The sequence below is a fragment of the Trichechus manatus genome, unplaced genomic scaffold (genome assembly GCF_000243295.1).
Source record: "Trichechus manatus latirostris isolate Lorelei unplaced genomic scaffold, TriManLat1.0 scaffold00024, whole genome shotgun sequence".
NCBI classification, from domain to species: domain Eukaryota; kingdom Metazoa; phylum Chordata; class Mammalia; order Sirenia; family Trichechidae; genus Trichechus; species Trichechus manatus.
In genome coordinates, this window is record NW_004443960.1 from 4,321,801 (window position 1) to 4,348,762 (window position 26,962).

General features: G+C 50.5%; 2 protein-coding genes across 2 annotated transcripts in view; one reads left to right on the forward strand and one right to left on the reverse strand.

Annotated features, from left to right (window-relative positions):
* Positions 1-1,828, reverse strand: part of UBALD1 (UBA like domain containing 1) — a 7,765-nt gene extending 5,937 nt beyond the window's left edge. The window contains exons 1-2 of the mRNA XM_012554674.2: positions 1,778-1,828; positions 1,485-1,562 (exon numbers count right to left, since the gene is read on the reverse strand). Of these exons, the coding sequence (XP_012410128.2) occupies positions 1,485-1,562; positions 1,778-1,828 (129 nt within the window). The remainder of the gene's footprint in view (positions 1-1,484; positions 1,563-1,777) is intronic.
* A 2,843-nt stretch (positions 1,829-4,671) lies between these two features.
* The window catches only part of MGRN1 (mahogunin ring finger 1), a 65,509-nt gene continuing 43,218 nt past the window's right edge, over positions 4,672-26,962 (forward strand). The window contains exon 1 of the mRNA XM_012554638.2: positions 4,672-4,886. Coding sequence (XP_012410092.1) covers positions 4,799-4,886 — 88 coding nt within the window. The 5' untranslated portion in view covers positions 4,672-4,798. The remainder of the gene's footprint in view (positions 4,887-26,962) is intronic.

Below are 26,962 nucleotides of genomic sequence, written 5' to 3' on the forward strand. Positions count from 1 at the left end.
GGGGCGCGTCAAGCGGCGGTCGGGGGCGGGGCCCGAGAGCACGGAGGTAGGGCGTTGCGGGCGGTGTTTACAGCCCCGCACATGCAGCTTCCGGTTGACGTTGGGTCTCCAGCGTGCTGGCGCTGAATGGATCTGACCGGCACTGGCGTCGGGGTGAGGCCAGGCCCGTAGCCTGGCTTCGCCACCACGAGCCGAATGACCTTGGCCCGGTTCCTTGCGCTCCTTGGGCCCAGGTTTTGTTTATTGAGCAACTATTTTTTGGGTCCTTACCCTCTGTGGGGCAGTGAGCTGGCCTGAGGGGCGGGGGACAGCGGAGACCAAGATCGGGCTTGGTCACCGCCCGCGGGGTGGTTTGTTAAAAATCCCGAGAATAGATGTACGACTGCTGGGGTGGAAAATGCCCAAAGGGAGCAGTCGCAGGCCATGATGGTGGGTCGAAGGCTGCTGAAGGGTCTTAATGGATCTGATACCATGTGGGTCGGCTGTTAAGCCTTGACCAGGAATTAATGGCGCAACCGTCCCGAACTGGGGGGCCCAACCTGTGGTGCTCTCCAGGGACCCCTTCCTGGACCCCTCATCCCTACCGGGGACTCTCCCATTAGCTGGCAGGGAGGAAAATGGGGTGCTGGCCAGGGCCTGAAACGTCTGGGGATTTCGGGCTAGGCAAGGTGAGCCAGTTACGGAGGCAAGGGTGATGCCTTGGAGGCAAAGGGTGGGGAAGAAAGGAGCCGGGTGCAACCTGACGGCTAAGCAGCTCTGAAGAGCTCGGATTGGCGCCTAGGAGACAGTGTGGGAGCTTCAGCCCTGGCAGACCCCATTCGTCCACCGAGGAAGTACAGTTTCGGGATCACTCGGTTTCTGACAAACCCTGGTGGCACCGAGAGATTTTGCTTTTGCTAAGAATAGCCCCTCGTTGCAAAACATCGTATACGTGAATTACCGTGGGCAAAGCGCTCAGCACTGGGCAGACACAATAAGAGGCAGCTCCGAATATGATTAGTGTTATCACTAGCGTTGTACCGGCAACAGCATAGGGGAAGTTGGTTAGGATTCCAGGCCAGACAGTCCTAGGTGTCAGTCTTAATCCCCCCACTACTTCTGCTATGAGCCTCAGTTTCCTCATTTGTTGAACCCAAGGTAAGAATGCCAAGCTGTGCCAGGGACGCTGTGGGGGATTATGCCTGTGAAGTGCTTAGGCTGGGCTTGGTGCTCATTGCACCCGGTTGCTCCATCTGGATCCCTCTGGGAAGCCAGGGCTTCATTTTACAGATGAGAAAACCAAAGCTGGACTCCAGACCTCCTTACCTCTCCCCAGGGTTCAAGGCCAGTGGAGAAGAGTGGTCACCCCCAGGCCAGCAGGATGTGTTTCTGGCAAAGGAGGGTGGGTGCCATCCTGGCAGGGCCCACTGGGGGCTTGTCCTGCTCAGGGAGGCAAGAAGTGCCTTCACCCCTCCCCCACCCTCATTCAGGTACCACTCACGTACCTGCTCAGGCTTGTCCAGCCCAGAATCAACTCTCCCAGGCAGGCAGGCAGGCAGGCAGGTGGGGTGGTGCAGATGGGACTGGCAGGGCAAAGGTCACCCTGCTGGCCCGCAGTCCCCCCCACCCCAGCTTGTTATCCCAGGGGCAGCAGGGAAGGAAAAAACAACCTTGTTTTCATCCAGGATCAGCCTGCTGGAGTGGACTTTGGATTTCTGAGCAGGCTTGGCTGGGGCCTGACATCTGGGGCCAGTTGATGGGGGAGGGAGGGGTCATTTCAGCCTGGCCCTCATCTTACCTGAGACCTGGAGAGGTTGAGGGCATTGCGTAGTTCCCACAGCCAGTCCATGGGGGACTGGGGGCCTGGCCTGCTCTGGCCTCCTTCTCTCTACCCCTTTTCTTTCTTTCTTGCACTCCATGGATGTTTAAAAAATACCCACTTCGTTCCAGGCTTTGGGAGCTCCAGAATGAATACCCCAGGGTCCTCCCTCCTCAGAAGGCTTGAGAAGTCTAGATCACGGGGACGAAGGCCAGGAGGCCATGAGCCGTTTCCGGGTTCTGCCTTATGTTTCAAAGGACCCAACACTGGCTGATGAGGGGCCTTGTGACCTGACTCCTGCCTCCCTCTTGACCTCTACTCCTGTACTCTCCACTCAATTGTAGACACACTGGCCTTTGAGCCCCTGGACCACATTCACCTGCTTCCTGCCTCAGGGCCTTTGCACATGCTGTTCCCGCTGCTTGGAACCTGGACTGGCCTCCTCCTTATCCTTTGCTTGGTTACTTGTATTTCAAGTTCTATCTGAAATGTCTCCTCTTCAGAGAAGCCTTCCCTGACTCCCCTAATCAATAGAAGATCTCCCTGATTATTTCAATCCATTTCTCCACAGAACTTACCCATGTGGTAATTATACACTATTAACCTTTTTAGAGGAACCCTGGTGGCACAATGGTGAAGCACTCAGCTGCTAACCAAATGGTTGTCAGTTCAAACTGGGAGAAAGATGCGGCAGTCTGCTTATGTAAAGATTGACAGCCTTGGGAACCCTATGAGGCAGTTCTACTCTGTCCTATAGGGTCACTACGAGTTGGGATCAACTCGACAGCAATGTGTTTGGTTTGGTTTAGTAACCTTTTTAGTGTCTTTCACCACTAGCCTGCAAGCTCTCTATCTGGCTGGTTCCATCATCTGATCACAGCTACCTGGTCTATCACCTGTCACGTAGTAGCTGCATGATAAATACTGGTTGAATAAATAAAGGAATCACCCAGGATGTTGGTTGTGGAGCTAGCACTAAATCAGAAGAGGCCTGGCTCCCAGCTGTGCATGGATAATCACAGAAAAAATAACGCTTTAGGGGTTTTCAGGACGTTTTGAGTCCAAAGGTCTATTAAATGGAATGTTTAATTAATCAAGCATCCAGCTGTGAAAATGACAGCCATGGCCCAAGATGCAGAGGATCCAACACATGCCCTTGGTGTTACTTTCCAGGGGTGGGTGTGGGCGCAGCGTGTTCTCAGCACTCCCCTAGTCAAGCTCAGTAAATTGAATGCAGCGTTGATATGTGCGTGTGTGTTACGTGATTCAACAGATGGAAGTCTAGAATAAGGGAAGAAAGATCACATGGTAGGGGACAAAAGGGAGGTCGTCAGGCCTAACCAGGGCAAGAGACATGAAATCTGGAGCATTTGAGCATTTGCATCAGTGGGGAGGGAGAACAGTGTGGTGGTAAGAGCAGTGGATTGGTTCAAATTCCAGCTCTGTCACTTACCTGCTATGGGACCTCGAAGGAGGTACTTTGCCTCTTCTGTAAACTGATGATGAAAATAGAACTTACGTCAGAGAACTGTTTTTAGGTGCCATCCAGGTGATGCAGACTTACAGTGACCCCATGGGACAGAGTAGAACTGCCCCATAGGGTTTTCTAGGCTGTAATCTTTATAGGAGCAGATCGTCAGGTCTTTCTCCACAGAACCAAACCTTTGGTTTGAAGCTCCAACCCTCTGGTTAGCAGCCAAGCACTTAACCGTTGCACCACCAGGGCTCCTTCATCAGAGAACTGAGTGGGAGAATATATGGAAAGCCCTCAGCATGAAGCCTAGCACCTAGTAGGTGCTCAGTAAGTGGAGAGCTTGGTTGTGGTTAGGGAGTTGACTCAAGCTCCCTCGAGACCCAAACCCTCCCTCATATTTGCACAAGTCCCCCAACGCCTTTATTCTTCATTTGGCTTCTCAGGTCCCCTGACAACAGGACATTTGTGTCCTGGATGCAGGCCCTTGGAAAGGTATATGGCTCATTTTAATAAGGATTCTGGTGAGTTCACCATCTGCCCTCCCTAGCTGCTTTCTTGGTACAACAGGCTTGAGTACCAGTAGCCTGTGCATTGGGAAGTGACTTTCCTCTCTAAACCCCAGTTCATCACCTGTAAAGCGGGTAAAAAACAGACCCCAGTGTGGCCTGAGTATAGAGTTGTGGGTGAGTCAAAGCCAGGAAAGTACCTTACAAACTATGAGGTTTATATCCTGACCCAGATTCTTGCAAACTTGCCTCCAGCACCTGACATGTAGCCCTCCCTCCTTTGTTCCTCAGTTTCCCTATCTGTAAAACGAGGAGAAGTCTACTGTCTTCCATGGGGCCTGTAAAATTATGTCTTCAAAGTAACTGTTCAGGACGTGGGACCAGAGAGATGCCTTGAGTTCTGGCTAAGGCCAAAGCAGGCGCTTCACTTCCTATCCGAGCAACCTCCCGGTGAGCTTTTTCTGGGTGGCAGGTAAAGGTATGCCCTCTGCTGGCTGGGGCAGGAGATAGGCCCTGGGAAGTGGGGAGAACCATGGTGGCTCAGGGAGATATGGCAGAGAGGGAATAAATGGAAGGCATTGGGTCCCTAGAAGGTCTATATCCGAACACATTAAGAGGAGACTAAAGAGTTAAGATGTTAGTGCTGCGTTTAGAATGTAGAGCAAGGACAATTTGCGGAGCGCTGATGGTAACTCCCCTGTGGAATTAGGCCCATTTGGTTTGTCCCTCAGCGCTTGTCAACAACTTCTCAGGACTGGCCTGCGAGCATCTTGGGAATTGTAGTCCGCAGGCGGGGCCTCGCGCCGCAACCCCGCGCCCTCAGCAGCATCAGGACTCCATTTCCCGACGTGCCTCGGGCCCTGGAGGCGGAGGCCGCCGTGGCTGAGCCGGGGGTGGGGGCTAGGAGGCCGAGGCGCCGCGGCGGCCGTGGGCGAGCTTCCGTGCGGCCTGCTCCAGGACATGTCCGCGTGAGGACCAGCCGCCGCCGCTGCCTTCTCCGGCCCCGGCCGCGCGCGCACCATGGGCTCCATTCTGAGCCGCCGTATCGCGGGCGTGGAGGACATCGACATCCAGGCGAACTCGGCCTACCGATACCCCCCGAAGTCCGGTAAGCGCGGCCCAGCCCCCTCGCCGGGCGCGAGGAGGAGGCGCGGTGGAATGCAGGCCCGGGCGGCAGGACGCTGGATCCTTCTGCGGAGGGTGCAAGGGTATGGGGGAACTCTGCCCGGAGCCCGGGACCCCACTGCCGCCCTCCTGCCGGGAAGCGCCTGCCCCCGCGCCGTCCCTCGGCCTGGACCCCTGGAGCCCGTGGGGGCATGAACCCGGGAACCCCCTAAGCCAACCCGTTGTGGGTCCTGGGCTGACTAGCCCGCAGTCACACCGGTGCTGCCACTTCCTGGCCGGGTGACCTTGGGTCAGTCACTTCACCCTCTCGCCTGTACAGGGGGTAGCTACTCGTTCCAAACCCACAGGGCCGGGGTGAGGGTCTGGGGCCGCACGCTGCCTGACACCTCGCATGTGCTTATAAAGTATCAATTGTCAGAAGGGCTGACATCAGCACCATCTTTGGCTTTCGCTCTTTGGTGGCTGAGTGTGTGGACTGGGCCAGTGGGTCTGGACGCTTTCCATCCCATCTGGGCAGAGGCCGAACTCGCCTGCGACCTCCTGGGGTGGTGTTGGCCAGGAGAGTGGGGCTGGGCCCAAGGTGGTGACTGTGATTGATGCGAGGAGAGGGTAGGGGTCCTTGCAAAGAGGAGGGGACCTTCAGCTAAGCCGGAGAACAAGGCCATGGTTGGAGGGGGCTTTCTGGGTTCTCTCTGTTTTATGGTTGAGGGACCTGACGCCACCGTTTTCCAAGGTCTCAGCTGGGTAGCAGCTCACCTGGGACCAGGTGTCCGACTCCCAGGCTCCAGGTGAGGCTTGTTCTGCTGCCTCTGTTGATGAGCGTGGCCTGACTGAACTTTTAGCTGTGATTGTTCACTCTTGGTTGTTTGTGGTGGAAAGGAGAGAGGACTTGGATGATGCGGTGGGGACTTTCCAGTTAGGTACCTCGGGCCCTGCCTTCTTCGGGGTGTGAGCTGATGTCGGTGTGTCCTGAGCCTCACAGTTGGCATCATCGGGCGCCAGGGTTCCTCTGAGTGTGGTCCAGTACTGCCTGCGCCCACCTGGTGGGGAAACTTGTAAAACATGCGTTCCTCAGACCCTGCCTCAGACCCACGAGGCCTCGTTGTTGTTCATTGCCGTCGAGTTGGCCCTGATTCATGGCAACCCGATGTATGCAGCGTAGAGTTGCTCCATTGGGGTTTACTGCTCAGCTGCCAACCGAAAGAAAGGTTGGCAGTTTGAACCCACCAGCCACTCAGGAGAAAGATGTGGCAGTCTGCTTTTGTAAAGGTTGCTGTGTTGTTGTTAGGTGCTGTCGAGTTGGTTCCGACTCATAGAGACCCTATAGGACAAAGCAGAACTGCCCCATAGGGTTTCCAAGGAGTGGCTGGTGGATTTGAACTGCCAACTTTTTGGTTAGCAGCTGAGCTCTTAACCTCTACACCATCAGGGCTCCCTTGGAAACCCTATGGGGCATTTCCAGTATTCTGTCCTGTAGGGCCACTATGAGTTGAAATCAACTTGATGGCAATGGGTTTATTTGTTTTTAAAATTCACGGGAGCAAATTGCCAGGCCTTTCTTCGGTGGAGCTGCTGGTGGTGGGTTTGAACAGCCAACCTTTGGATTAGCAGCTGATCACAAACCACTTGTGCCACACAGGCTCCTTTGTTCAGGCCTAGGAACCTGCATTTTATACCTATTTCCCTAGGTGGGTCTGATGTCCCCTCAAGTTTGAGAACCGCTCTGCCCAGATTTTGGAAGGTGAAAGAAGGGGGGTTACTGGCATTAAGAATTGTGGGGGTTAGCACAGTTCGGGGGCAGTAGGAAGGGGATGGAGTCAGCTGGGAAAAAGGCACTGTTGCCTACCACGCAGGAGGTCTCCATGCCTGCTTGTGTGCTAGGGCCAGCGACAGGGCCGCCGGCCTGGTGTGGGGCTGTAGGCCGGCAGTGTCCCTTTGAGGGTCTGTGGGCTGATACCCCTGGGCCTGATGGAATGGTCGTTTAACGCCATCCTCTTCTGTCTCCAATGTTCATCCAGCCTGTTTTCAGCTGAGTGACTTTGAGCAAGTTAGTTAACCCCCTGGGCTACAGTTTCCTCATCTGTAAAATGGGCTAAGTTTAACAGTGCGCAGAACAGTGGCTGGCATGTAATAAGCGCTCCCCAAATGTTAGCTGCTGTAATTGCTTAAAAAGGAAGATAGGTGACCAGCTCTGACCCTGATAGCAGTTAGCAGTGGCATGGCAGATATACCAAGAAGGTATAAGCTTAATGTGGCACCTCCTGTCACCTGGGACCAGAGTGAGGTTAATGCTCCTTCACTTGGGAGCTTGGACAGAATAATGTATACATGGCATTTACAGCACTGCTTTTGGATCCGGCCATGGCAGACGTGGTTAATCAATCATGATACTCTTTCTCACCAAGCCTGGACCTGGTTTCAGAATCCAGTCAGCCACTACTAATCGATCGGGACTGGCACCAGAGGTGAAACCCATTGGCCACCTTGGTGATGCTGCCAGCGATAGCAGTTCTCTTTTGGGCCGTCCAGTCCAAAGGCTGTCCTCTCTGGTGAATATTATTTCCATCTGCTTCCTCGTCCTTCTGGCCACCTTTCACTCGTGTGCCTGTCAAGGTTCATCTGTCCTGGTCCCTAGCATTGTTTGAGGGCCTGAGGATCCTGGTTCTGTGCCACGTAGTCCTCTGTCTCCCCAGATCCCCCAGGAGAACTCTGTAAGGTCGGGGGGGGGGGCAGTGAGAGGCAGAAGGGACCTTCACAGTTCAAAAGCCAAACTCATAGCGCCCCTGTAGGACAGAGTAGAACTGCACCATAGGGTTTCCAAGGCTGTAAATCTTTACAGAAGCAGAGACTGCCACATCTTTCTCGCTCAGAGCCACTAGTGGTTTCAAACGCTGACCTTTCGCTTGACAGCTGAGCGCTTTAACCACTGTGTCACTAGGACTCCTTAAAGATACCTTAGTAGTCAGTATATAGTGTGTTTCCTCAAGAGTGGACTGGGGACCGTGGGGTGTCTGAGATGATTTTTTAGGGGATGCTGATACATTCTTTTTTCTTTCTATTGTAGTTTAGGTGAAACTTTACATAGCCCATTAGTTTCGCATTAAATAATCATAAATTGTTTTGTGACATCGGTTGCCAGCCCCACGACTGCTGTAGTATCCAGCTCGAATTTAAGAACATTTGCTTTGTTTTCATTGCATTTATTTCTTTCACATTTAACAGCTTTATTGAGGTATAATTTACCTGCTGTATAATTCATTGGTTGTAAATGCAGTTTAATGATTTTTAGTAAATTTATAGAATTATGCAGCCAACACCACAGTCCGCTGGTAGACATTCCCATCTCCCCAGAACATTTCCTTGGGCCTATTTGCAGTGAGTCCCTACCCCATCACTGATCTGCTTTCTGACTTTAAAATTTGCCTTTTCTGGGTATTTCACATAAATGGAATCCTGCAACTTGTGGCCTTTTGTCGTCTGGCTTCTTTCACTTAGTGTAATGTTTTGACATTCATTCATGTTGTAGTAGGTATCAGAATGTCGTCGTATAGACTGACCTCGTCTTGTTCATCCATTCATCTATTGATGGCCATTGTATAGACTGACCTCGTCTTGTTCATCCATTCATCCATTGATGGCCATTGTATAGACTGACGGCGTCTTGTTCATCCATTCGTCCGTTGGTGGACATTCGGGTTGGTTTCGTTCTTTGGCTATTATGAGTAGTGTTGCTGTGAATGTTCCTGTACAAGTCCCCCTCCTCACTTTTTTTTTTTTTTTTAATTGTGCTTTAGGTGAAAGTTTACAGCTCAAGTTAGTTTCTCATACAAACATTTATGCATACATTGTTATGTGACCCTAGTTGCTATCCCTACAGTGTGACCACACATTCCTCCTTTCCACCCCGGATTTACATGTACAAGTTTTTATGTAGACATATGTTTTAATTTCTCTTGGGTGTGTACCTATGATTGCAATTGCTGGGTTATATGGTAACTATATTTGACTTTTTAAGGAACCGTCAGACTGTTTTCCATATGACTGCACCATTTTACATATCCACCATCAGTGTACGAGGGTTCTAAATTCTCCACATCCTGGCCAACATGTGTTATTGTTGTCTTTTTGACACACGTGGGGTTCCCTTGAGTCAGCGTTGACTAGATGGCAACTGGTTAGTGGGTGTGAAGTGGTATCTCACTGTGGTTTTGGTTTGCATTTCCCTAATGATATTGAGCATCTCTCTCTCTCTCTCTTTTTTTTTTTTTTTTGTGAAATGTCTATTTAAGTCTTTTGCCCAATTTTTAAAAATTGGATTGTTTTCTTAGTATTGAGTTGTAAGACTTCTCTATGTATTCTGGATACAGTTCTTCTATCGACTGTGTGATTTACAGATGTTTTCTCCCAGCCTCTGGTTTGTCTTTTGACTTCCTTAAAGGTGTCTTTTGAAGAGCAAGTTTTTAGTTTTGATGAAGGTCAGTTCATTATTTCTTTTATGGATCATGCTTTTGAAGTCATAACTAAGAAATCTTTGCCTCGCACAAGATCACAAAGATTATCTCCAGGGTTTTTCTCTAGAAGTTTTATAGTTTTAGCTCTTACATTTAGGTTTATGATACACTTTAATTTCTGTGTATGTGTACGGTTTGAGGTAAAGCTCTAAGTTCATTCTTTTGCATCTGGATATTCAGTTATTCCAATATCATTTGTTGAAAAGACTTCCCTTTTCCCATCAGTTGCCTTTGCACTTCCGTCAAAAATCAGTTGACCATAAATGTGAGGGTTTATTTCTGGACTCTGTCTTCTGTGCCCTTGATCTAAATGTCTATCCCAGTGGTTCTCAACTGAGGGTGATTTTTGCATCCCCAGGGGACATTTGGCAGTGTCTGGAGACATATTTCATTGTCACAGCTGGAGGGCAAGTGGTGCTGGCATCTAGCGAGTAGAGGCCACAGGATAACAGGCCCCCCTCCGCCAGCAAAGAATTGTTGTTAGTTGCCATCAAGTTGGTTCTGAATCATGGCAACTCCACGTATGAAAGAACGAAATGTTGCCTAGTTGCGCGCCATCTTCGTGATCTTTGGTATGCTGGAATCCATTGTTGTGGCCACTGTATGTTCTGAGTGCCTTCTAAACTTAGGGGCCCATCTTCCAGCACTGTGTTAGACAGTATTCTCTTTTGATCCACAAGGTTTTCAATGGCTAATTTTTGGAAGTAGATTGCCAGGCCTTTGTTCCTAGTCTATCTTAGTCTAGAAACTTTACCAAAATCTGTCTACCATGGATGACCCTGCTGGTATTTGAAGTACTGATGTTATAGTGTCCAGCATCCCAGCAACACACAAGCCATCACAGTATGACAAACTGACAGACAGGTGGTGGCAACAAAGAATTATCTGATGCAAAATATCAACAGTGCTGAGGGTGAGAAGCCCTGGTCTATCCTTATGCCAGTATGCACTATCTTGTTTACTGTAGCTTGAGAGTAAGTTTTGAAAATGGGTAGTGTAAATTTTCCAACTTTATTCTTTTTCAAAATTGTTTTGGTTGCTCAGAATCCTGTTCATTTTTATATAACTTTTAGAATTAACTTGGGATTTTGATAGTAATTACATCGAATAAATAGATCACTTTGGGGAGAATTGCCATTTCTGAGTCTTTCAATTCATGAACATGGTATATTTCTCCATTTATATAGATCTTTAATTTCTCGACTATACTTATTTTTGAGGTAACTTCACCTATTTAAAGCAAGTTTTACTGGTTTTCCGAATCTGGTCATGATATAGAGTTTCCTTTTTTATACTTCTTTAAGTAAGAGTTGATTTTGAGGAAAATATCGAGTACAGTTAATACTTCAGTAAAGTTACGGCGGAAGTCCTGCAGTGAGTTCCTGAAGCTTGGGGAACGTTGTTCCTGCCAGACGCCCCCAATTATAGTAAAGTGAAGACGGACTCTGAGGCCCAGAGAGAGGAGCGACACAAGGTCACATGGTAAGTCTGTGGAAGGACCAGGTTCAGAGCCTGGCTCCCAGCCCTGGTTCTGCCCACTGGCCTCCACTGCCGGCCCTCCATAGGGCCTCATGGCTGCGAGGGGCCAGCCTGAGTCCTTGCAACCCCTCCACTGGTACATTCCTCCTCTCTAGAAGCTTCCGTCCTACATGACATTTTGTGCAAAGTTACAAGGCCAGGTCTGAGGTCCTTCAAGCTTGCTCAAGTGTCCTTCTGGGTGCTGGGCTGAGAGGGTGACAGGAGCCCATGGCCCTCCTGGGGAGATCATGGTACCCACCATGAACATGTTACCAGCCATGTGTTCCTTTGGGGACAGTGAGGAATAGCAGGGGCTGTGGACGCAGAGGACTGCTTCCAGGACCAACTTCTCTCCCCGACTGTAAGGCTGCGGGTGCTGTGGTCAGTGGTCACTGTAATGGCAGCAGCTGCAATTCTGAGAGCCCATCCTGCCACAGGGTTCCTCACTTGCCCGATCGTGGCTGACCTGTCGGCCTGCAGGGCTGGTCCTGCTTTCCATGTGTACGTGAGGGGCTGAGGCTTGCAGCCTGATCCTACAGCGTACCAGCCCTGGAGCCGAGGTTCAAAGCAGGTGTTAGGACACCATGGACAGGCTCTTCATGAGAAGTCTGTGTGGACGTGTAGAAGGTGCTGGCACCACGGGGTATCCACACACAGGGAGCGCCTGGCCTGGGAGGCCACTGTTACGGTCATTCTGCCCACTGCCATCATGACTATTGTTATCGATGTTAATTGTTAGCAGTGCTGGTGGCCTGCCCTCGTATTTGAGGGAGGCCACACTAGGACCAGGTCAACCCAGAGAAGTCGTAGTGAGAGAGGCCGTCAGACCTTGAGACCCACCAGCTGGGAGAAAAATATGCCCCAAACCTAAACCTTTTGAATATTAGGTGCGTTGTGCTTTCAGGGAGCCCCAGTGGCACAGTAGTTCAGAGCTTGGCTGCTAACCAAAAGGTCAGCAGTTTGAATCCACAAGCCGCTCCTTGGAAACCTATGGGGCAGTTCTACTCTGTCTTACAGGGTCGCTGTGAGTCAGAATTGACTCGGCAGCAGTGGGTTTCTGTGCTTTTAGGGAGCCCCTGGGTGGTGCAAACAGTTACCAACTGCAGCTACTGACAAAAAGGTTGGCAGTTCAGACTCCCCCGGAGGCACCTTCGAAAGAAGGCCTGGGGATCTGCTTCCAAAAGATGACTGCTGTGAAAACCCAGTGGAGCACAGTTCTGTCTGACACACATGGGGTCACCATGAGTCAAGGTCGACTTGACAGCACCTGGTCTGGTCTGTGCTTTCTGAGCCTTTTCACCTCCTTTATCTCATTGGAGCCTTGCCACGTCCTTGTGACACCACACTTTTTTACCCTCTTTGGTGGAAGCGCTAGAAATCAGACTGAGCCCTTTTTCCCCCAACACCTGGGCCTGGTGCACAGTCGGTGTTTAATAAATGCTGTGGAGCAGGTCTTGCAGTAAGTGTTGCTCTGGGAAGTGAACCCAGTTTAGGTTATGCACTGCTGGGACTGGGCTGGTCTTGTTCCCTGGGGTATGGAGCAGGAGTCCCAGAACTGGGCTATGTAGTCAGGAGCCTGGACCTTCTGCCCAAGGAGCCTGCTTCATCCTGGCTGGCATGGTGAGTGGAGAGTTAGCTTCCCAAAGTGTCCTGTCTACCACTTGCGTTCAAGAACCAGCTTTGTGCTTCTGCCGGTATTAACTTGGCTTAGATTTGATCCTAAGAGCTGTGTTGTTGTTAGCTGACGTTGGGTTGGCTCCTGACTCATGGTGACCCCACGCACAGTGGAACGAAATGCTGCCCTGTTCTGAGCCATCTCTATGATGGTTGTGGATCAGACCTGATCCAGAGGGTTTTCACTGGCTGATTTTCAGAAGTAGATGGCCAGGTCTTTCTTCCTAGTCCATCTTAGCCTGGAAGCTCCACTGAAACCTATTGAGCATCCTAGCAACGCACAAGCCTCCACTGACAGACAGGTGGTAGCTGCACATGAGGTGCATCAGCTGGGAATCAAACCCAGGTCTCCCGCCTGGAAGGTGAGACTTCTGCCACTGAACCACACTGCCCCCAAGAGCCGTGTGCATAAGAACTGCAGTTGTCCAGACTGGAGCGGTGTTCTGCGTCAGGTAAGACAACAACAAAAACAATGACAGAAGTCAGCCCTGGGTGGGGGATCTGAGAATTTGTTTTTTTAGGAAGAAGCCAGGCCTCACGCAGGGGTGAGAAGCCTGCTGTAGGCACTGGGGCTGCACAGGGAACTCAGGTTGGTGGGTGTTTTCGTCTTGGGGAGATGCCTGCTCTACAGAGGGCTGGGTGCTGCACGTTTGTTGCTGGGCTTCATGGAGTATATCTCTGAGGTCTCTGGCTAGGGTTCGCACACGTGACAGGTTGTGCTGACTCAAGGGACCCTTCAGTTTCTCTGGGAGTCGTTATGGGGCTGGCGCTTTACGGTCGAGTTGAAAATAATCCAGCTCTATTGAGTCAACATGGCCTTGTGGAGACCCTCGTCCTGGCCTGACGCACGCGAGCTGTGTTGAACTTTCACATCAGCTGTCTGTCTCTCCAGTCCTTGGCACCCCACCAGGCATGCGGAAGGGTCACATACCCTTTCTTCGGTCCTTTGAAATTGGGCTCCCTGTGGCCAGGGCAGCCTAACGCTCCGGTTTTCAGCTGTGTGGTGTTCTGGCTTTGTTTACTCCTCAAGAGGAGGAGAACAGGAGGGAGCAGATCATTAAAAAATAGTAGTAATAACAGCTTTGTTGTTGTTGGGTGCCTGGTGAGTTGCTATTTTGACTCACAGCTACCCTGTATGACAGAGTAGAACTGCCCCATTGGGTTTTCTAGGCTGTAATCTTTATGAGAGCAGATCGCCAGGTGTTTTCTCCTGCAGAGCTGCTGGGTGGGTTCAGTTAGCAATCTCGAGCGCTTAGCCGTTGTGCCACCAGGGCTCCTTAAGATCAGCTTTATTGAGATATAATTCACATACCATAAAATGCAGTTTTTTAAAGTGTATGATTCAGTGGTTTTAGTATATTCACAAGGTTGTACAGCCATCACCACTATCCAATTCCAAAATGTTTCCCTCACCCCAAAAAGAAGCCCCGCCCCCATGAGCAGTCACTCCCCATCCTCTGTCTCCCCAGCCCCTGGCGCCCACTGATCTGCCTGTTCTGCACATTTCACGTAGATGGAGTCATACAAGGTGTGAACTTCCGTGTCACACCTGTTTCACTCAGGATCGTGTTTTCAGGGTTCATCCATGTTGTAGTGTAAATCAGTGCTGCGTTCCTTTTGGTGGCTGAGTGATCTTCCATTGTGTGGATGGACCACATTGTGCTTACCCATTTGACCATTGATGGACATTTGGGTTGTTTCTGGAACAGGCCGTGTTTTGATTTGCCCAAAGGAGTTGCTGCACCTCCTGGGTTCCCAGATTTGTGGAGGAGGCCAAAGTTTCCCTTGGCCCTCTGCCTTGGGGTGGGGCTTTCTCTGCAGCCAGGTGCTCCTGGGGGCTCTGAAAGTAGCCGAAGTTAGGAGGCTGCCTAGGAAGCGAATGTCCTCCTCCCTAGGAGGGCTACCCCTTCCCCTCTCTCGTCTGGGGTCATGAGGACTGGGAGGCGAGGGTGTGAAGCTGAGCAGAGGCCTCGGAGCAGGCTCAGGAGATTGAGGTTCCTAGGCCCTGCTGACCCAGGGGGCCAAAGGCCTCAGAGATGCCATGGAAACAGCCCCTGGAAACGCTGGTCACCCTGGTTTTGACAAAGACTCTGCTACTTACTTCTGTGTCCCTCTGGCAAGTAACTGCCTCTTGCTCTGCCTCAGTTTCCTTATCTGTAAAGTGGGAGTAATCAGAGTACTCATGTCTCAGGTTATTGGGGTATGAAGTGTGGGACAGGATGTATGCATCGAGCACGCTGGGGGCTCACAGTGAGAGTCGGACAGTGTTCGTGTTAGAAAACTATAAATCTAGATAAACTCTGCTCAGGCTCCCCTTGGCTTTGGCCAGACTCTGGGTCATCACAGGTTCCAGGGCCCCTTGGGTCATGTTTCTGCCTCAGGGCACAGCTGGGGCTGTAGGCTCCCTTCATGTCATTGCTGTCCTGTCCCTAAGTGCCCCAGACCCCAGAGTTTCTTCTCCACCTCCCACCCTGGGGGGTGACATCAGGCCTAGGAAATTAGAGACCGGGAGGTGAACTGTCCCTTAGAATCACAGGGAGGAGTTCTCGGCAGCCATGGATTGGGCCTTTGATCCTGTGCAGGGAGGTGGCTGCTGCCATACCATAGCTATCCGTGGCTCCAAGGCTGAGGGTGGCATGGCTGCCCAGGGTAAAAGGAGACTTAGTTTCTGGGGTGTCTTAGTCATCTAGTGCTGCTATAATAGAGAAATACCACAAGCAGATGGCTTTAACAAAGAGAAATTTATTTTCTCACAGTCTAGTGGGCTACAAGTCCAAGTTCAGGGCACCAGCTCCAGGGGAAGGCTCTCTCTCTCTGTCGGCTCTGGAGGAATGTCCTTGTCATCAATCTTCCCCTGGTCAAGGAGCTTCTCAGGCACAGTGACCCCAGGTCCAAAGGATGCACTCTGTTCCCGGTGCCACTGCTTGGTGGTATGAGGTCCCTGAAAAATATGTGTCAACTTGGTTAGGCCATGATTCCCAGTATTGTGTGGTTGTCCTCCATTTTGTGATTGATATAATTTTCCTGTGTGTTGTAAATCCTAATTTCTGCTTGTGGTTAATGAGGCAAGATTACATTATGTAAAGAGGATTAGGGTGGGATGTAACACCCTTGCTCAGGTCACATCCCTGATCCAACGTAAAGGGAGTTTCCCTGGGGTGTGGCCTGCACCACCTTTTATCTTACAAGAGATGAAAAGAAAGGGAAGCAAGCAGAGAGTAGGGGGACCTCATACCACCAAGAAGGCAGCACCAGGAGCAGAGCCTATCTTTTGGGGTCAGGGTCCCTGTGCTGAGAAGCTCCTAGACCAGGGAAGACTGATGACAAGGACCTCCCAGAGCAGTCAGAGAGAGAAAATCTTCCCCTTGAGCTGGTGCTCTGAATTCAGACCTTTAGCCTACTGGACTGTGAGAGAATAAACTTTTGTTTGTAAAGCCATCTGCTTGTGGGATTCCTGTTATAGCAGCTCTAGATGACTAAGAAGAGGAAGGGGCGGGTGCGTGTACATACTTGTGTTTTCTTCCTCACAAGTTGGGTTGGGCTTTACTGTGTTGAGGACACGCCCTTCCACCAAGATGGCCGTGAAAGTTGATGATCAGTTTAGCTTCATATAAGAGGCTTGAGTTTCAGAGCTGAATAAATTAAAAACAAACAAACAAACAAAAAAACCCTCCTAACTGACCCTGACAATTAAGCCATGGGGAGGGGCTCTTTGGCCTCCGGGCCCTCAGGAGAGGTGGGTGGGTGGAGCTCAGGATTCAGGCCTCAGGCCTGAATCTGGCCCAGCCCTGCCAGTCACTTCCACTATGGCCTTGAGCCAATGGCTTGCTCTTGGGGCCTCGGTTGATCCGACTGAGACACAAGGCAGTAACATCTGGTTTCCTAGGCCGTTTCAGACCTGACTTGGAGGCCACATAAACCAACCGGGTGGGCCCTGGCCCTCGTCCAGCAGCGCTGTTTGCTTTTCACTGGGCTGGGCAGTTTTCTGGAGAATGCCCGGCACTTCCTGGCTGACCTGGCAGTGGTGATCACTCGTACCTCCTGACCCCCCAAACCAGATGCTGCCCAGGCCAGACGTTTGCACAGGATCATCTGCCATTTGGCTTTTTCACGTGTGTATTTCCATGTGTGGTCACCTGTCTGTGTTGCTTTGTGGAATGAAGGATGGCCATGGGGTCGTGGATGCCACCCTTGCAGCCCTGACCTGAGGCATCAGTAAAGAAAGTTGAGTTGTTCAATTCTTGCAACTGCCCAGCCATCTGCCCAGCTCCCTGGAGCTCGGGGACACCCAGGCCCAGCCATTCCCTGCACTCTGGGAGGGACGACCATCCCACCAGGAAGGAGATGGGAGAAGGATGAGGCCCCGTATGGAGCAGTTTGGGAGAAGGGTCACTTGATCCGTTGAAAGACTTGAGTCGATTTGCTTTATCATGGAGCTAGGTGAAGACGGCGGTCCCTGAGTGGTGCAGATGGTTAATGTGCTTGGCTGCTAACTGAAAGGTTGGTGGGGCGAGTCTACGCAGGGGCACTTCGGAAGAAAGACCTGGCAATATACTTCTGAAAATTCAGCCATTGGAAACCTTATGCAGCACAATTCTACTTTGATGCACATGGGGTCGCCGTGAGTCAGAGTCAGCTCAGCAACAACTGGTTTAGGTGAAGAAGAGAGTGGTTTGCAGAGTGACTCTGAACTTGGAAAACTTGGCTTTGATGATAGACCGTCCACTGCCTTTTCTGAAACAGGATGTGAGCTGAGCTGGAAGGAACACGTCTCTCAGGCCTTTCATCTGGTGTGCTTTGATTTGGGCCCTGGGGGTCAATCCTGGGTGCGGCCATCAGCGGCTCTCCCAGAGTCCACCCTGGCGTCCACTAGTCTGATGACGAAGTTTTCTGTTGACCAGTCTCCTGCCTCCCGGAAATGTTCGTTATAATATTCCTGAGCGATCAGGCTCCAGAGAGCCTTTGGGGGAATCAAAAGAAGAAGAGATTGTATTCAGTTTAGAGCTTTAGAACATACGCGCGCGCACACACACACACACTCTTATATTTTAAATTTAAGCCTGTCACACATAACACATTTAATGAGCCCTGGCGGCGAAACAGTTAAGTGCCCGGCTGCTAACCCAAAGGTCGGCGGTTCAAACCCAGCGACTCTGTGGGAGAAAAGACCTGGTGATCTGCTCCTGTAAAGATTACAGCCTGGGAAACCCTCTAGGGCAGTTCTACTCTGTCCTATAGGGTAGCTATGAGTCATAATTGAGTGGGCAAAACCTAACAACACACGTAGAAAAGGTTCACATCGTAAACAGCTTGATGACCAATCACAGGGTCAACCTGTTGAAGAACTAGACCACCAGCCCTGGAGGCCCCGCTCATGGCCTTGTGCATGGCCCTGCCCAGTCACTGCCTCCTTCCCTCTCCCCAGTGGAGACCCCTCTCCTGATTTCTACCAGGGGTGAGTTGTTTTTTGAACAGACACTCAGGTGTCTGGTTCTTTGGCTCCACATGGGGTGACTGAGAGTCGCTGACAGGTTCACGTGGCTCTAGTCATATCATCTCACTGCCGTGGAGCACTCCCTTGTTTGTACCACACTGTGTCCGTCCCTTCCACCGTGGGTGGGCGTAGTTGGGTGGTGTCATGGATTGAATTGTGTCCTCCAAAAATATCTGTCAGCTTGTCTAGGTCATGATTCCCAGTATTGTATGATTGTCCCCCATTTTATCATCTGATATGATTTTCCTGTGTGTTATAAATCCTATCACTATGATGTAATAAGATGGATTAGTGGGAGTTATATTGATGAGATCTACAAGATTAGATAGTGTCTTAAGCAAATCTCTTTTGAGATATAAAAGAGAGAAGCAAGCAGAGAGACATGGGAACCTCATACCACCAAGAAAGCAGTGCCGGGAGCAGAGCGCGTCCTTTGGACCTGAGGTTCCTGCGCTGAGAAGCTCCCAGACCAAGAGAAGACTGATGATAAGTACCTTCCTCCAGAGCCGACAGAGAGAGAAAGTCTTCCCCTGGAGCAGAGCCGGCTCCCTAAATTTGGCCTTCTAGCCTGCTGGGCTATGAGAAAATAAACAACTTGTCTTCGTTAAAGCCATCCACTTCTGGTATTTCTGTTGTAGCAGCACCAGATGACTAAGACAGGTGGTTTCCAGTTTGCGCTAGTATGAATAATGCTGCTGTGGACATTCTCATCTCTGTGGTGCATGGAAATCTGATTTCCTTGGGGACATTATTATACCTGGATATGGGGTTGCTGGGGCCCTTGGTGTACGTATGCTCAGCTTTAGTAGGTTTTGCAGACAGCTTTTCAGAGTGGTACAACCCATTTGCACTCCCACTAGCGGCATGTCAGTGTTCTGGCTGTTCTTTCTCAACAGTGCTAGGTCGTGTCGGGGGTTGTTGTTATTTTACTATTTTAAAACTATTCTGACAGATATCTCACCGTGGCTTTTCTTTCCAGCTAATTCTTTGAAAACCTTTTTATCGTGATAAAATATATGTAACAACATTTGCTATTTCAACCATTTTTACATGTACATTCAGTGACATTAATTACATTTACAATGTACAAAAATCACCACTATCCATTTCCAATTTTTTTTTTCATCACCCTTAACAGAAACTCAGTGCCCCTTAAGCAGTAACTCCTCCTTCCCCCTCCCTTCCATCTGGGTGTCCACTAATAAACTTTGGTCTCTATGCATTTACCTATTCTAAATACTTCATGTAAGTGGGATCATACAATATGTGTCCTTTTGTGTCTGATTTACATCAGTCAGCGTGTTCTCAAGGATCTTCTGTGTTGTAGCATGTATCAGAACTTTGGTTTTCATGGCTGAGTAATATTCCATCGTATGAATGGACCTCATTTTGTTCATCGATTCTTCTGTTGATGGACACTTGGGTTGTTTCCACCTTTTGGCTATTGTGAATAGTGCTGCAGTGAACACTGGTGTACATGTGTCTGTTAGGGTCTCTGCTTTCTGTTCTTTGGGTATATACCTCGGAGTAGAATTGCTGGAATATATGGTAATTCTATGATTAACTTTTTGAGGACCCACCAAACTGTTTTCTACAGTGGCTGCACCATTTTACAGTCCCACCGGCAATGGATAGGGCTCCAGTTTCTCCACATCCTTGCCAATCCTTGTTGTTTTCCATTTTTGTGTATATAGCCATTCTAGTGGGTGTGAAGTGGTGTATCTCATGGTGGTTTTGATTTGCATTTCCTCAGCACTAGTAACATGGAATTATCTTCTCATATGCTTATTGGCCATTTGTATATCCTCTTTGGAGAAATGTCTATTCAAGTCCTTTGCCCTCCCCCCTTTTTTTAAAATTGTGCTTTAGGTGAAAGTTTACAGCTCCAGTTAATTTCTCGTACAAAAATGTATACACATATTATTTTGTGACATTAGTTGCCATCCCCACAATGTAACAGCACACTCCTCCTTTCCACCCCGGGTTCCTTGTGTCCATTCAACCAGTTCCTGTCCCTTCCTGCCTTCTCATCCTGCCTCTGGACAGGAGCCAACCATTTGGTCTCATGTATCTGATTGAACTAAGAAGCACACTCACGAGTATTATTTTTTGTTTTATAGTCCTGTCTAATCTTTGTCTAAAGAGTGGGCTTCGGGAATGTTTTTAGTTCTGGGTTAACAGCGTTCAGGGGCCATAGTTTTGGGGGTACCTCCAGTCTGTCAGGCCATGAAGTCTGCTTTTTTTACGTGAGTTTGAGTTCTGCTCTGCGCTTTTCTCCCGCTCCATCCGGGACTCTCTGTTGTGTTCCCTCTCAGATTTGCCCATTTTTTTATTGGGTTGTTTGACTTTTTGTTGTTCAGTTGCTGTAGGCATTGTAGTTTTTAACTTTCATTTCCCTGATGACTGATGAGGCTGAGCACCTTTTCATAAATTTATTTCTCTTCCTCCTTTTGTGAAGTGCCTGTTTACGTCTTTGCACGATTTTAAAAATTAGGTTGTCTCTCTTTTTTTTCTTACTGATTTGAGGATTCTTTATCAAGTGCCATTTTTGTATTTTGAATTCCTTGGAAATTGGTTGTCTATGTGGCATTTATGGGAACTAGCCTAGGCAAGAAATGGAATTTATTGGAAGGACCTAGGGGATGTCTCGGAACCAAGAAGTGGAGAGCCATCAGAACCCAGCAGCCCCTGGTGCACTCTGGCCCCAGCATCCTCTTTCTGTCTCTCTGCAGAGCACCATAGGCTGCTCTGAGGACCTCCTCGAGCATCTTGTGGGTCCCATTTCCTGGTTTCATGGGAGAAAGAATCTGATTGGCCCTGGTGTCCACCTGGCCAATCAGCTGTGTCCAGGGTGCTGGGAGTCCTGTGCTGTGGTGGCAGCTGGGGTCTACCCCTGTGGGTGGTAGATTCCGTTTCCAGAAAAGGGGGTGTATGGGCTGGGGAGGACCCTTTCTTCCAAAAAATGGTGGCTATAGCCACAGGAAACTCGGTGAACTGAAATCTCTGCTCGGGTCAGTACCTCATTGTTCTGTGCTCACTGTTCTGTCTCCATGCTGGGAGCAGAGAGGTTTATTTGATATGCTAACCCTGGTAGCACAGTGATTAAGCGCTCAGCTGTTAACTGAAAGGTCGGTGGTTTGAACCCACCAGCTGCTCCGCGGGAGAAAGATATGGCAGTCTGCTTCTGTAAAGATTACAGCCTTGGAAACCCTGTGGGGCAGTTCTGCTTGGTCCTGTAGGGTCTTTGTGAGTCGGAATCAACTGGATAGCAGTGGGTTTGGTAACGCTGCGGTAACTGCATTGTTGGAGGTGAGGGAACCAACATCTGTTAGGTGCCTTGGCATCTGTGGCGGCCACTCTTTTTCTCCTTAGGGCACCCAGAGTTAGGCATTGTCCTTTTGTCTCCAATCTCTAGATGAAAAAAATCAAGATGCTAGCCAGTGTTTAAGCAGCGGTGGTTAAAGCGCTCGGCTGCTAACTGAAAGGTCGGTGGTTCAAACCCACCAGCTGCTCTGCGGGAGAAAGATGTGGCAGTCTGCTTCCATAAAGATCACAGCCTTGGAAACCCTGTGGGGCAGTTCTACTCCCTCCTATAGTGTTGCTGTGAGTCGGAATCAACTCGATGGCAATGGGTAGCCAGTGTTTACTTCACAGACTCCTCCCAGCAACCCTTAGTGTCCCATGTGACAGATGAGAAAACTGAGGCTCAGGGACGTTGGGCAACGGCCCAAAGTCGCCCAGCTGGAGAGTGTGGCTGGAGAGGTTCTCTGTAGCGAGCAGAGAGCTCTCTTCTGTGTCCACACGTGGGAACTCTGCCCAGGACTGGGCGCAGGTGATGGCGTGGGGTCGGTCCCTCCTCTGGTCAGCTTCTCTGGCCCAGTGTCCTGCCTGCCTACCTTCCACCAGGCGCGTGGTCGGACCCAGGTGGGTTCACTCAGTCATCGGTGTGTCACGGGTCGTAAAGCCGCTAATGGGGAACATCTGTCCTGTTAGGGAATTAGGAGAATTGTTGGCAGGTGACATCGATGAGCTTGTTCCTGTGGTTACAGATACCTGTCACCTCCCGCTCCCTGCACACAGGTGCCGATGGTCTGAGGCGAGCTGTGAAAGCCAGACCCAGCGTCCACGTTCAGGGTTATGGTGTTTCTTTGGCTGAGGGCAAGCTGGTGCCTTTGATAACCTTGTGCCTTCTCATTGGTTGTGTTCATCTTTGTGCTACATCTGATGTAGCAGAGGATGCAGCCTCTGGGGTCAGCTGAACAAAACAGAACAAAAACAGCTGCTAATTGACTCCACCTCATGGCGACCCCATGTGTGTCAGAGTAGAACTCTGCTCCACAGGGTTTTCAATGGCTGATATTTTGGAAGTAGATTGCCAGGCCTTTCTTCTGAGACACCTCTGGGTGGACTTGAACCTCCAGTCTTTTGGTTAGCAGCTGAGCGTGTTGACAGTTTGCACCACCCAGGGACTCCCTGGGGTCAGCCCCCTCTCACTGGCTGTGTGACTTGAGCAGGTTACTTGACCTCTCTATGCCTCAGTTTCCTTGACTGTCAGATAGTGTCATCCACCTTCACTTGTCCATGAGTGTTTACTGAGCTTTGCTGTGTGCAGGCCAGGGCGTATAAGGATGGTCTCGGGCGGGGAGCCAACGAATAAACGAGGAAATAAATACTGTGAAGAGGTTGGAAGTGGGAGGTCTGCGAGAGGGTGCGTAGGTGGCCTGCAGGGTGGTCATTGAGCCTGCCCGCTGAGAGACAGGAGTAGCTTGTGGGGCCGGAGAAGGTGAAGGAAGCCCGTGGGTAGACGGGCTGGGAAGGGAGTGTGAGGTGAGGCGGATGGCGAGGAGCAGAGTCACTGATGTGCTGGGTAGTTGGCATGGTGCTTGGTCTTAGGTCAAGGCTCAGCCATGTTAGCTGTGGGGTGTCATTAGGCCTGGCCCCTCGGAGTGTGAAGAGGGGGCCTAGACTGCCCAGGAGGATGCTGAAAAGGGAGTGCAGGGCAGCCCAAGTCAGGTCCTTGGGCACGTGTCCTGAGACAGGTGGTTGGCTGGCCAGGGACTCACAGCCCTCCGCCAAGACTCTGCACAAGGTCCCCGTCCTCAGTCTGCATGCAGATGCCCACGTGATCCCCACAATGGCCTTTCTGAGGACAGGGCCGAGGTCTGAGGGGTGCCAGCTGAGCTGAGGAGGGTCGGCGCGCAGGACCTGGAGGCGGGCGGCATTGTGTGTGCTGTGTCGACTCGGAGGAGATGAGTGAGGGGCACCGGAGCCTGGGGAGCCATGGTGAGGAGTTGGGGTACAGTCAAGATTCCGGTTGCCCTCTGGGGTTGAGTGTGAAGGTCTGATTTGCATTTTAAGCAGATCCTTCTAGAACTGAGCGGTGGTCTGGGGCCGCCCAGAGCAGCAGCCTGGTCTGAGGAGCCCCCGCTGCAGGCCACTCTTCATTTGGCTCCTGGGGAGAAACAAGAAGTTCATGAAGCCGTTTCTGCAGCCCCCATGGTGGTGATGGCTGTCCCCACAGTGACAGCTGCCGTCCCCCCAGTGGTGGCTGCTTTCCTTGTGGTGGTGGCTGTCCCTGCAGGGGCGGCTGCTGTCTCCATGGTGGTGGCTGTCCCCACAGTGGTGGCTGCCATCTCCGTAGTGGTGGCTGTCCTCACAGTGGTGGCCACTGTCTCCATGGTGGTAGCTGTCCTCACAGAGGTGGCCGCTGTCTCCGTGGTGGTGGCTGTCCTCACAGTGGTGGCTGCCGTCTCCGTAGTGGTGGCTGTCCTCACAGTGGTGGCCTCTGTCTCCATGGTGGTAGCTGTCCTCACAGTGGTGGCCGCTGTCTCCGTGGTGGTGGCTGTCCTCACAGTGGTGGCTGCTGTCTCCATGGTGGTGGCTGTCCCCACAGTGGTGGGTGGCTGTCCCTGCAGTGGTGGCTGCTATCTCCATGGTGGTGGCTGTCCTCACAGTGGTGGCCGCTGTCTCCATGGTGGTAGCTGTCCTCACAGTGGTGGCCGCTGTCTCCGTGGTGGTGGCTGTCCTCACAGAGGTGGCCGCTGTCTCCGTGGTGGTGGCTGTCCTCACAGTGGTGGCTGCCGTCTCCATAGTGGTGGCTGTCCTCACAGTGGTGGCTGCTGTCTCCATGGTGGTGGTGGTGGCTGTCGTCTCCATGGTGGTGGCTGTCCTCACAGTGGTGGCCGCTGTCTCCGTGTTGGTGGTGGTGGCTGTCCTCACACTGGTGGCCACTGTTTCCATGGTGGTGGTGGTGGCTGTCCTCACAGTAGTGGCCGCTGTCTCTGGGGGGGTGGTGGCTGTCCCTGCAGTGGCAGCTGCTGTCTCCATGGTGGTGGAGGCTGTCCCCCTAGCTGGACAATGAATAAGGAATACTGAAGAAGAATTGACGTCTTTGAGTCGTGGTGTTGGCAAAGAATATTGAATATATCATGGACTGCCAGAAGAACAGATATGTCTTGGAAGAAGTGCAGCCAGAACGCTCCTTAGAAGCAAGGATGGCGAGACGTCATCTCACGTACTTTGGACATGCTATCAGGAGGGACCAGTCCCTGGGGAAGGACATCATGCTTGGTAGAGGGTTAGCAAAAAAGAGGAAGACCTTCAACGAGATGGATTGACACAATGGCTGCACAGTGGGCTCCAGCATAACGATTGTGAGGGTGGTGCATGACCGGGCAGCGTTTCGTCCTGTTGTACATGGGGTTGCTGTGAGATGAGCCTGTGCGATGGCACCTAACAACAGTATAAATCACACTCATTGCGCACAGTTTTTTGTCAAAGTTTACACAGCAAATTAGGTTCCCATTTGACAATTTCTATACAAGTTGTTCAGTGACATTAGTTACATTTTTCACAACATGTCAGCCTTCTCTTTAATTGTGTTCTGGTTGTTCCATTTCCAGTGCTCTAGTTTCCCTCCCCTCTTATCTTCTCATCTTTGCTTTTGAGTAATTGTTGACCTTTTGGTCTCAGACTAATGGTTTTTAAGTAGGGCACCAATCTTACGGGTAATAGCCTTTATTTTGTGTGCTGCTCTGCCAGTTTGCTGAAAGGTGATCTCGGGATAGGCTCGGTTCTAGGTTTAAAGAGTGTCTGAGGGCAATAGTCTCAGGGAGTCCTTTGTTCTCTACTGTTACAGTTTGTCTGGCTTTTTTTTTTTTTAAGAATTTGAGTTCTGCTTCATGTTTTCCTTCCATTCTATCCAAAACCATCTATTGGGACCCCGGTCAAACAGTCAGTGGTGGTAGCCAGGCACCATCTGGTTCTTCTGGTCTCAGGGTAGATGAGGTCGTGGCTCGTGTAGACTTGTTTCTTCTCCGAGCTTTGGGTTACCTTCGTGATGTTTTGCTTCTGGCGAGTAGAGTCCCATAGTTGTGTCTTAGATGGCTACTTGCAAGTTTTTAAGACTCCAGATGCTGCTCACTTCACTAGGACGCAGATCATGATTTTTGTGAACTATGTTATGCTAGTTGACTGAGTTGTCCCATGAGACTATAGTTCTGAGCTTTCAGACCCAGAAAACCAATCCTGGAAGTTATTTGGTTATATCTGAGGAGTATCTGTATTTGTGCTTCAACAAGTATATGTGCCTGCACCCACATATTTGTATTTACACGTAGTGGCACAGTGGTTAAGGGCTCGGCTGCTAAGCAGAAGGTCAGCAGTTTGAATCCACCAGCTGCTTCTTGGAAACTAGATGGGGCAGTTCTGCCCTGTCCTATAGGGTCGCTATAAGTTGAAATCTACTCGTTGGCAGTGGGTTTGGGTTTTTTTGGAGTTTTTTTTAATAGATACTTCTGTCTTGTCACCTACGTACACACCTGTTCCTACCCGTATACCGGTATGCCTATACCCATCCGTATGTGCTCACTCATTTTTACTTTGGTTGTGCTGTGCTCACTACATTCACATTCGATGCCACTTTTCCCATCACCAAAAATAACAAGTCTCTACTGTCTAAAGCGTACTTTCTCTTCCCCCTCCTCTCCCTGGTAACCACCAGTGAACATGTTACCAGGAGGGACCAGTCCCTGAAGAAGGACATCATGTTTGGTAAAGTAGAGGGTCAGCAAAAAAGAGGAAGACCCTTAACGAGATGGATTGACACAGTGGTTGCAACAATGGACTCAAACATAGCAGTGATTGTGAGGATGGTACAGGACCGGGCAGTGTTCCGTTTTGTTGTATGTAGGGTTGCTGTGAGTCAGAACCAGCTTGATGACACCTAACAACAACAACATACTATACTTAAGAAAACTCAGTTGACATCGAGTTGACCCCGACTCATGGCAACCCCATGTGTGTCAGAGTAGAACTGCTCTCCATAGGGTTCTCAGTGGCTATTTTTTTGGAAGTAGATCACCAAGTCTTCCCTCCAAGGGGCCCCTGAGTAGACTTCAACCTCCAACCTTTTGATTAGCAGCCCAGTGTGTTAACCATTTGCACCACCCAGGGACTCTACACACTATAATATCGTTGTTGGGTGCTGTTGAGTCAATTTTCAACTCATAGTGACCCCATGTGACAGAGTAGAACTGTCCCATAGTGTTTTCTAGGCTGTAATCTTTAAGGGAGCAAATCACCAGGCCTTTCTCCCACAGAACCGCTGAGCAGGTTTGAACTGCCAACCTGTTGGTTAGCAGCTGAATGCTGAACCAGGACTCCTACTAGGCATTAAAAGTAGGACACACAAAATGTAAGAATGGTGTGGCGGCAGCATTGTCCAACCTCCTCGTCTCACTTCCCAAGGGGGAGGAGAGAAAATCACCATCAACATCAGCCCAAGACTGATCCCTATGAGGTGGAGGTCAAACGTACCCCCACCCTCTAGTCTTTTTACCAATTTTGACACCAGGTGTCCTT